This window comes from Thunnus thynnus, chromosome 20, assembly GCF_963924715.1.
Source record: "Thunnus thynnus chromosome 20, fThuThy2.1, whole genome shotgun sequence".
Classification (NCBI taxonomy): Eukaryota; Metazoa; Chordata; class Actinopteri; order Scombriformes; family Scombridae; genus Thunnus; species Thunnus thynnus.
In genome coordinates this window covers 9,051,851-9,063,677 of record NC_089536.1, presented here as the reverse complement: position 1 = coordinate 9,063,677, position 11,827 = coordinate 9,051,851, and the positions used below count along the sequence as shown (strand labels likewise).

Sequence of the window (11,827 nt, the reverse complement as noted above, 5' to 3'; positions counted from 1 at the left end):
AACATTATAGGGAAAATAAACAAGAAGAAGACGATAACATGTTTGCAAACATGAGCATTATATAGTAGTGAGGAGTGGAATGGAAAATCCCTAAAGTTTGCTGATTCATGGGAAGCCAACATAGTATCAGATGATGGAAATTCCCCAGAATTTGAAAAATAGGAGGTAGCCTAGAGTGTCTGCTTCATAAACCTGTGGAGGACCTGAAGATTCACTGGCCAATCTGAAAGATTTTTTCCATGACATTAATTGGCGAGCCAGTCAGGAGGGGCACAGGGCCTGGGGTCCTGGAGAAGAGGCGTCTACTGACCAGAAACAAAGATGGCCACAAATAGAGATAAGCAGAATACTTATTACCAAAAAAATTTGTTGATTCTGGCTTCAGATTGCTTCTGCACATGCCACAGGTAATAAATACCTGTCCTCTAAAAAACCTAGCACATTATAAATGTTGATTGATAACATGGCAGAAGGAGTTCAGTATGATGTTAAACTTTCATGCTTTGTACCTGAGTCCATCTCGGCAGACAACAGTTCATTAGGATATCAACCAAAACAGGAGATCAGGGAATAGCTGAAAGAGTGATAGTGGATGACAGACCAGTCACACGGATGGCATTCAGTGCAGAACAGGTGAAATTGCTGCAGCAAATACCAGACTGTTTGTGGTCAAAACACAAGATAGGTGTAGGACTAGTAAAATCAGCACAACCATTGGAAATCAAATTTAGACCAGGGGCTAAGCTACAATACAAAAGACAATACCCTCAGGGAATGGCAGGGGAAAATCTACAATAGAAGGTTTGTTGCAGGCTGGAGTGTTGGTTAAAACCCATGATCTAATCATAGTCAATACTGTGGTAGAGGCAGAAACCCCAGTAGTACCTGATCCACATACTCTGCTATCAAATGTTCCACCAGACATTAAATGGTACACTGTGATTGATGTATGTTCAGCACTTTTAGTGTGCCTTTACATCCAGATTCTTAATACCTGTTTGCATTTGAGATATATAGAGTGTACCCTGATTCAGTATGTTGATGATCTACTTATGTGTAGTACCCCTAAAGAACAGTGTGAGAGAGACTCATTGGCTGTATTGCATGCCCTAGCAAAAAGGGGGCCATAAGGTTAGCAAAGTCAAATTACAACTGTGCAAACAAAAAATGATTACCTGTGGAGGAGGTTAAGGGGAGACAAAAGGTAAATTGTGCTAGCTAGAGGGTAATATTAGCAGGAGCAGGTGGATGCTATGATATGTAGCTTCATGGGTTTGTGCTAGCTCAGGAGGATACAAGGCAGTATTCAGCATTCGTACAGACTAATCAAGGAAATAATGTGTTATGTTGTTAAATATGTTAAATCTGTTGTACATGTGGCAATGTTCACATCCCGTAGCTTTGCGTACACAAGGTTGAAGAAGCATCTGGCTACCCTATATTGTTATAAGCCTTTAGTTAATTATTTCTTATTGATATGTTAATTTATGTTATTGTTACTGCTCTTTATGTCAAACTGGCCTGAATATTGTAATATTACTTACATCTACTACTTATTATCTACTTATTTTCATGGCATTTAACACCATTTATTACCATTGATTGTGTAGTGGATGGTTCAACTGGTACATGTCATCCTGGTGTGTTTGGCCACTAGAGGCCGTTATTGCTTCATTTTGGATTATCCAGCATATGTATTCTATGCCCTTTACTGGAGATTATTATTCATCATATTTTTTCCATTGTTTATTTTAGATATACCACACATTGTACATGTTGATGATATTCCACAAACAACCCTTCAGTAAAGTATTCTGACAGTGAGAACGAACACAATCTGTGGAAGCTCTTTCTTCATCAAATAAGTTGCCTAAGCCTTCTGACAGAGGCCAGGAATATCAGGTTGTAGCACGCCAGTAACTATCGCACACAGTGTCCCCTACAAATACACAAAAGAAAAAGCTGACATCAAGGAAGTGCAAGGAAACATATGGCACATACACAGATAAATTTAAAGTGAGAGAAGTGATTGGTGTGAGTTTAGTGCACTCCAGCTTTAAAGCTTGGCACTTTAACCAGTCACACTTGAGATCAGTTGTATATTTATTGTAAATAAATGTAAATAATAGTCTACCAGTTTATGCTTGACATTTCTCCTTTCAGACGCAGCTGCTACATTGATCTGCTTTACTTGTGAAACTAAACAGCAACAATAGTGGAAATGAGAATTTACTGCTTTTGGTTTGATAGCAAAATTGATCTACCCACATGTAGCTGAGTATCAGGGGTGTTGGCAGTTCCTGGCACCATTCTTGCATTACATGTGTTTCTATCCTTAGACTAATGAGATAAAATAGGAAAACATTAATAAATAAAAGGGCTGGTCATTAAATCTGACCAGCCCTCTTCCAGTGCGAGGCAGTGATATTATTGCTACAAACATTTCTAGATAGCACAGAGAGGACAGACATGCTCATTTACTGAGTAGACCTCTCACAGACATGATGCTTGCAAGTTTCTTTCTGCTCCTCCTCACCAGTAAGTTGGGACATTTTGGTGAAACATACAGATTTACTCTAAGAAATATCCTTTTCAAAAAATTTTCAAAATGCCATGTTTTACAATTAAATTATGTCTTTATATGTATATATATTATATAAAAGAATACATCAAGATAATACTCGAGATTTCAAAATTGTGTTCTGGGAGAGTTTAGCCTTGATTTGAGCGACATGCTTTTGGACAACATACTGTATAACAGATGGATCTCAAATTGAAATGGATTTAAATGGCTGCAAATTGCTGACATTTGATGAGATAAAATGTCAGCAATTTTGCAATCCTGCCAACACCCATCTCATAATGGCCTTTTAGCGACCACAATCACTGGATATTACTGCATATATTTGAGTGTTTTTCATGGTTTGAAAAAAAATTTAGAAGTAGTTTACATCTACAGACACTGATGTTTGTCATTTAAGTAATTAAGAGGGCATTAAGTAACTGATGTCCAGACAAAGATCACAGCCATGAAGTTTTAACCTAAAAGAAAAGTTAAGAGCATGGACATATCCTGATTTCCTTCCTTTAATGGGTAGCTATTATGCACATTTCCAGCTCTCAAAATTTTTTGGACTCTACTAGAGTAGCTTTGCATGATTCACAGTTTAAAAAAAACTCCTTTTTTATCTTATACTGGCCCTTTATGCAGCCCCTCAGTTCAGTCTCTGTCTCTTAATAGGCAGTTTTAGCTCCTGTCTCTTTAACGCCCCCCACCCAATGAACCCACTCTGTTCTGATAGGCCAGCTTTCAAGAAACCTGCTGAGGGGCAGCCATATCAGTCATGTTAAGTTACTGCTGATGAAAAACCAATGTTTCCTGCTTAAGTGCTTCAAATTAAAAGCTTTTAAAATGACTAAATAATGGGAGAAATTAAACGTGTTCCTCACCGAATTAGCAGAGCTTAGTTAGTGGCACTAAAAACCTGTCGACACAACAACATATGGAGATATCTGGAGCTCTTTGTTCAGCAGATCAGTTAGAAATAATGCAGGGAGTAATTATACAAACAGAAACAGCCACATTTGACATTTGAAACATGACTTTTCCTTCCTGAAAATATCCTATGTGTAGTAAGTTGTGTAGCTCACCACTTATAAGCTCAACACTGACTCTTGGAAGTACTGTAGCTACAACAGGTGACTTGCCACTCATACTTCAGCCAAAATATAAAGTTCGCTAATAAACATCTACATTCATAGCTCATTAGGCGTTCAGTCACTGAGAGGTGTCAACCTGCTCATTGGGAGCATTTAGGGGTTTTTCGGAATGGCAAACTACTGCAGGCACTGGATTTATGCTATTATGCCACAGTCCAATCTGCTCCCCCAACTGAGGAAATGTATAAAGCTTTCCATGAACTAAAACATGCACTCTCCGGAGCCCCAGCCTGGGGACTGTGTGGTGCAACACACTTGAAATGATAAAAGCACTTGCAAATGACAGGGTAATAGAAAATGTAAACCATACTTTGGGGTTTCATTTGACTTCTTTATGATGCTCTGCTATTCAGCATATAACAGCAGCATGTCGCTCAGGATAGGAGGTGATCATTCTTTCCATTCCCACATATCTTTGAAACACTCCCCTTCCTTAAATCAGAAAAGGCAGAAAATGAGCATGATTGCCTTGTTATTATTGAAACGAGCATGTCTCCAAGACCACATTTGTTGCAGACACCAATACCTAATTGTGATCTGATTCTCTACACTGACGGTTCAGAATGTGAACCATCTGATAACAAACACCTGCTGGCTATGTCGTAGTGAATGACAGGGTAGTGACAGAAGCTTGGGCGTTACCTAATGGTACCCTGGCACAAGCAGCTGTACTGCACAGATTTACAAGAGTGTGTATTCTAGACAAAGATAAAATTGCAATCCTGTGAGTAAGTCTCCATATACAGCAGTGGATAGTTTATTAAAGGAATAAAACTTGCACTTCTTCCAATAATGATTTTGTGAGCCATATATTTGAATATACAGGTCAGGCATCCATAAACCTAGTCCTCCATAGAAGTGAACAAGGGTTACACGGGTTACATTTAACTGAAAACTCTGAACAGGCTTTTCAAAAGAGAAGTTGGGAAATAATTGAAGTTAGAGTAGGATTCATCACTGTTTGTACAAATCACTTGCGGTTATTACTTATAGAATTATCCAATTGGGTGGGAGAAAATTAACCTCATGCGATGGCCACACATTTTAAAGTTACAAAGACTGAGCTAGCACTCGACTGAAAATGGAAAGACTTGGTAGAACTGCATTTTGTCCATCAACCTTTCCTTAAGTGCATTACTGATTTTGAATGTAGGACTTTTCCACTGCAGTATACTACTTTTACTTAATTACTTGATTGATTCTTTTAATACTGCAGACATGAGCAGATTGGTGATTAGTATTACCTTGTTATTATAACCTTTGTACTACATAAACCTGTAGTATTATTAAATTCTAACTGTTTCCATATGGGGAAAAATAATTCCAGAGCCAGCAGCTTCTCCCATTATCAGAAGTGGCAATTTTGATGAACACAATGCTTGATGTGACAAGAGGGCAAGAAATGAATTGTGCCCTTGAAAATATGTTAAAGCTTGGCACTTTGACCAGTCACACCTGAGATTAGTTGTACATTTGTAAATAAAATAAATTGTAGTCTGCCAGTTTATGCTTGACATTTCTTCTTTCAGATGCAGCTCCTACATCAATCTGCTTTATTTGTGAAACTAAACAGCAATAATAGTGAAAGCAAGAAGTTAACAGCTTTTGGTTTGATGTTTTTGGGGAACATATTGTATAGAAGATGGATCTCAAATTGAAATGGGTTTAAATGACTGCAAATTGCTCACATTTGATGAGAGTCCTGCCAACGCCCATCTCATAATGGCCTTTTAGTGACTACAGTCACTGGATATGACTGCAGGTATTTGTAATTTTTTCATGGTTTGAAAATGACTTTATAATCAGTTTATACCCACAGAAACAAATGTTGGTGATTTGCTTTAGAGCACATAACAGAAACTCTGGTGTTCAGACAAACAAGCTCTGATTTAAAAGCACATTTCTTTCCTTTTAAGAATTAACTCTCTGACAGAGAATGTGTCTTGGTATTCTTGCAGTAGATGGGGCGTCCTCTGAGGATAACTGCAGTTATCAGCATCTTTTTAACTACCTGAACCTGAGTCTGTCCAGTAAAAATGATCTGTACACCATGTCCCGGCCTGTTAAACACCACAATACGACTTTGAAAGTATATCTGGAAGTGCTAATCTATGCCATCCTAGATATGGTAAGCCTTAAATTTTCTTTTTTTGTTTGTTTGTTTGTTTTTTAATGATAATTATTATTTCCACTGCCAATGAGTGTTTTTTTTTTGTCTGGATCCAAATTCCTAAACATTTCCAAGTGCTAAAGTAACAAATTTGATTCCTCAAAAATATGCAATATAAAGTCAGATGTGTGTGAACTTGTTGTAATTTACATTAACAGTGTATGTCCTATGATGTATGGTCAGCTATGTTAATTGTGCTGCTGGGAAGATTTTCAGATACTCTGTATTTCTTTGTTCATAGAAAGAGACTGACCAGACTTTAATTTCTTACGTTTGGATTTATATGGTGAGTTCTCGCTGAGGAAGACTGAACAATACTAACTGAACTTTGGCAGAACCTCTAATTATTTCCTTTAAATTGCTTCTTTTCATTCATTCATTCTTTCTTTCACTCATTTCTTTTATCCCTTGTCTTTACTTTCTGATTTCCTGTTTTTCTGTGTAGAGCTGGAAGAATGAACACATTACATGGAATCCAAATGACTTTTGTGGACTTAAACATATAGACATTCCTGCTGAGCTTTTGTGGAAGCCAGATCTCACTATTGAAGAGATGTGAGTATGCGCTCACCCTGACAGAGCAGTTTATTATAGTTTAGAGAGTTTATATACAATTAAAGCTGTAAGCAGCATTGGTCGGGACCTCGCACTCTGGTCCGTCGGGATCAGATCATTTTGCCTTTTAAAATTGAGGGATATTTATTACAAGTGTGGTATGCTTTTATTTTGAAAGATTGATTGACAGGATCAGAATTTTCTGCAGGGTGAGACATGTCTGTCTTGCTCACACCCGTGTCATCAAAATCATGCGTTTTGGGCCCATTCACTTGAATGTCAATTAGTAAATTGAAAACTCTTGATGAGTTTGTGTGTAAAACAAATTATTTTCCTGATTTTCATCAAGTCTATTTTTAGAAAAGGAAAGACTTTTAACCCACATGACCTGGTGAAAGTTTGATTTGAATGGAGAGTGTGAGCGAAACCACACCTTTTTGAACATTTACTGCTTCCACATAGTTTTAGATACAGACATTCATTTGAACTTTAAATGAGTCACAAGACTTTGACCTACAAATCTTGAATTTACATGTTTTTTCTATCTTTTATTGTTTTTGAGATATTAGAGCGTGAGTTTTAGAGTCTTTTCTTTTTCCTCCTGTGATTTTATAATTGAGTGTGTATTGTGGAATGTTTCACAGCACGGAGGAGTGACATCACCAGGAGCAGTTGGAGAGGAGGATTTTGAGTACGCTTTTTGTGAATTTCCTCATAAATCCCATTACTTTGGCCAAATCTTACATTAAAAATTATTTCTTAGTAGGAAATTTTGTGATGAATCCATTGATACAGGTTTGAAAGTGGTCAGACTTACAGTTTAGACATCAGAAGCCTTTGTTTGACACAAAGTTCATGCCCATAGATTGCTTCCCCATTGTTTTACATTGTAAAGTATGATGTAGCAACTTTCAGGGCTTACAAAATTCGACTTATTACAAAATTTTTAACAACTTTTTTTCAGCACAGTGTCATAAGTCATGTATCAAAGTTTGAAGCAGATACCATTAATGCCCTCGGAGAAGATAGTGTTTTCAAAATTGGGCCCAAAATTGGGGCAAAGTCTTATTTTGAAAGGCTGATTGCGGACTTCCTGTTGGATTTAGCTCAGGGGTGTCACCATCTGATTCGTAGGTCTTGATGAGACAAATAATTGAGTTTTGGTTTGATCTCTCTATGACAGTCCTGCCGGCCATGGCGGCCATTTTGTTACATAGGTAGCGCCAGAGAGCACATTTTGGCACTTTAGGGGTTCATTTTTACATTTTATCAAATTTTTCACCAGACCTGATGTGCGTGCCAAATTTGGTGAGTTTTTGAACATGTTTAGGGGGTCAAATTAAGGGTTGAAGTGGCAGAATAATAAAGAACAAAGAAAGAAACAAACACACAAAATACAATAAGGTCTTCGCCCCTTTGGGGCTCAGGCCCTAATAATAAGAAAGAAACAAACACACAAAATACAATAGGATCTTCGCCCTTTGGGCTCAGGCCCTAATAAATAAAAACAAACCTACAGAGGTAGACCATGAGGCTGCAGCAACTCCAGCTGCAGTTGTGACAGAAACAGACAGTAGCAAAGCAGCAGCAGCAGTAGCAAAAGCAGCCAATACAACAGTGACTAGCCCTTGCAGACATACTAATGTTAGCCTTGATGAACATGAAACTCAAGGTCCACACTGCACCAATCATGTCTCGGGTGATTTGGGCACTTAAAAGCCTGGGCAAGTTATTTTAGCGATGTTCCCTACTCAGCTGTTTTCGAGGGGAATAACAATCTTTTACAAGCTCCAAGTATTCATCCTGTGATTGGCTGTTATATTCCATTCAAGCAGAAGTTGTACTCTACAACTCTTGCCCGAAGTTTCAGTTACCTGCATCACGTTCAGACACCACTTTTAAGGCATTTTCAACTCACTCTACACTCTACTGACTGTAGTTAAACTTTTCAAAGATTGCACATCAGCTGTCAACATTTTCTTAAATGCATTTTCTGCATGTAAGTAATTAAAAAAGAAATACAGTGTAATTTAATTCAAGGTTCTTCTTAAATGCAAATATATTCCCATATCCCCTGTACTTCTTCTATTACCAACTGTAGATACCCAATAAGCATATTTTATTATGTTCAAAATATTTACTAAATGTTGGAACAAGCAGATATGTGATATTGTCATACAGTGTGGAACATGTCTTCTATATTTAAAGGAACATAAGGGTAAATTAGAAATGAACAAATAAGACTAAAGTAGTTATTTGCCGTTTGCCATTGTGTGTGTGTGTGTGTGTGTGTGTGTGTGTGTGTGTGTGTGTGTGTGTTTGTTCTCATACAGGACAGAACAGGACAAGACCCCTTCAAGTCCTTATCTCACTATTAACTCTGATGGTACTGTTGAACGTATGGACTATAAAGTGCTAGTCAGCGCTTGCAGGATGCAAGTTCACAAATTCCCTTTCGGCATTCAGACCTGTAACCTTTCGTTCAAGTCTGTTATTTACAATGGTGAGGTTGTGACCTGTTGTGTTTAAAAGCTTCTGTTTGGTCTATACATTCATATAAGTTGTTTTTGTGTTATTTCCTTGTTGACCTGCTAACAGGCCTTACTGTTTTATTTTTATTTACCATCTCAGTTGAGGAAGTGAATCTTCAACCTCACAGCGACTCTTCAGTGGCCACAAAGTCGTCTCGTGTCTTGATGCAGACCCAGTACGAGTGGGTGTTCATCAGCGAGACAGTCACAAAAACAACTTTTGACAGGAAGAACTTCAATCAAAGCCTGATCGTTCACACTGTACGTATTTCTGGATACAGACACACAGTGGTGGAAACTATTTTCCACCTCTGTGTGTTACTCTCAAGTAAGTACATGTACTTTTACTTTGGGTACATTTTACTGCTAATACTTGTTTTCTTAAGCAAAAATCTAGACGTAGACTTTCTACCCCTCCACTTCTATCGCTACTTTTACTTTCTGTTTTTATTATGGTTATATTGAACGTTACTCACCAAAATTCATTGTGTGTATTCTTGAGGTCTAACAAAAGTTTTGAGGACATTTCCTTCCTCATAGTTTATTTACTAGTTTGCAGTCTTCCTCCTTGCTTTTGTTGGTGCATCACTGTGTTTCCTGGCTCATTATTTAGGTCATAAACTCTACAGGGTACCTTAAAGTAAACAATCTGAAGTCTTCCTCGACCACTGCAGACATCAACTGATTGGGGCAGACTACCTTGTTGTTTCAACCTAGGAACTACACAGATGTTTCTGTTGCTTTTGTCAAAACTATAGTAGTAGGAGGATCAACCATCTGACCTCAAAATGTCATTTCACAGATCAAAATGAAGAGGCGACCAATCCTCTACATTGTCAACTTCTTGCTGCCCATCCTGTTCTTCTTGTGTCTGGACTTGGCCTCCTTCCTGATCTCAGACAGCGGGGGCGAGAAGCTGAGCTTCAAGGTCACTGTGATGCTCGCTGTCACTGTGATGCAGCTTATTCTCATTGAAATTCTGCCTTTCTCATCAGACAGGATTCCACTTATAGGTAAGAAAGTTCAGAGTCTTTCCTTTATTGGACTGTACTTCAAACCCTGTCTCCTAGAAATTACATTTATAAAATACTAAATTGCTTTCCTAATTATGTTGTGTTGTCTGGATTATGCTTAGAGGCAATTTTTTTTATGAATGAAGTAAGCACTACATTTATAAACCGCACTTGTGGAGTGGTGGTGTGGTGGGGTGGGGTGGGGTGGTAGATGGTGTAGATGGTGGGTGGACAAGACACAGGACTCTGGCACCAGAGACCAGTGTTCACATCCTGAGGCCTGTGTGTGGTTAGGTTTAGGCAACAAAAGCACTTTGGTCAAGGTTAGTGAGAGACTGTGGTTTCGCTTAACATGTGCTTCAATTCATTGCTGACTTCTTTTCTGTATTAAGCCAAGACCATTTTTCCTAATCTTGACCAAGTACTGCCAGTGCCTAAACATAACCGTACAATGTTTAATATCTCTGTAATACTACCAGTGGATATTGTACTGCAAGATTAAACTTGTACATTCAGTATCAACATTTTTGCAACTCACCAAATTAACAACATTTTCTCATTATGTTGAGAGAAAGCATAATTCAACATTAGCATTACATTTCTGGCAAAATGTTTTTGCCAGAAATGTAAATTAGTGATATATGAACGTGATTTCTGAAAGACAGGGTTGGTACTATGAGCAGGAACTTCACATATTGACCCAGTGAGTAGCGATTTGTCTGCATTAATGATGCTGCCTGCTCCCCTCAGTGGTCTACTGCATAGGGATATTTGGTTTCATGCTGCTCAGCCTCCTGGAGACCATTGTTGTGATGTATCTAATGGAGAAAGACTCTGCATCCCCAGATGAAGCAGACGGAGACCAAAGCCTGAGTGAAGACTGTGGGGATAAACAGGGCAAAGTCAACTTCAACAACTTTTATAGAGGTGATATTAATATTCTTCAAGCCTCTGGATCTCAACTCAATTTTCCATGGGTGGTCAGTTTGCTACTCTAATTTATTTTACTGCTACGATAGTGTACACCTTTCGTTATGTCCTGAATACTCTGAAAGAGGCACATTTATAACTTTTAAAATGTACTGGTTAATTGTGTCATGATTATTCTACAATCATCTTTGTGTCCTTCCAGAGGTGAGTAAATTGATAAACTCTGCCTGTATCAGTGATGTATCTGCTGATGAAACTCCACCTGAACTGCTACCTGTGGCCAAAGAGGTTAGAAATGGATAACACTTTAGATGGCCGGTTCATCCAAATTAAAAATAAAATAGTAATAATAATACTTACATATGAACTTCTTTCTCTTGAAGTATAAAAACTATTGACAGTATGTTCTTTGTGTAAGACTTGACAATACGGTACACACAATTGTGAGTAGTTAGAAATGAACAAATGAGGAATGACCTGATGCTCAATGAATTGTCAATAAGTAGTTCCTAAATAACTCTGAATGAAGGACTATATTGTACATGATGATGAGTTATTAGAAAACAAACTGGGAGGAAAGTCTCATGAGGAAAGTGGTACTGGTACTGAGTCTGATTGCAGGATATGGCTGGTGATCTATATTTTTCTTACCGTAAATAATCTCATGTGCAGAGCCAAACAAACAATGAACTCATGCTACATCCTACAGGTATTGTGTGTGTATCCAAAGCCTGATCTATAATATTCCTCTGTGCCATAGACCTCTGTTGTTGTCTAAAAACTATTAAAAACACATCAGTGGTGGACACCATTGTACTGGGTGACATGTTCCTTTTGCCTCGAAGATTACGGTCATGTCAGTTTGTTATTAAATGGCTCCACAGACTAATCACAGTGATCACATTTTC

General features: G+C 38.0%; 1 protein-coding gene across 1 annotated transcript; it reads left to right on the top strand.

Annotated features, from left to right (window-relative positions):
• Positions 1–2,475: 2,475 nt before the first annotated feature.
• Positions 2,476–11,127, top strand: LOC137172607 (5-hydroxytryptamine receptor 3A-like). Its single transcript, XM_067577111.1, has 9 exons — positions 2,476–2,538; positions 5,679–5,848; positions 6,132–6,176; positions 6,336–6,445; positions 8,779–8,948; positions 9,077–9,237; positions 9,779–9,989; positions 10,740–10,969; positions 11,122–11,127. The coding sequence occupies exons 1-9, from the start codon at positions 2,502–2,504 to the stop codon at positions 11,125–11,127; spliced, it is 1,140 nt and encodes a 379-aa protein (XP_067433212.1). The 5' UTR covers positions 2,476–2,501.
• The last annotated feature ends 700 nt before the right edge of the window (positions 11,128–11,827 follow it).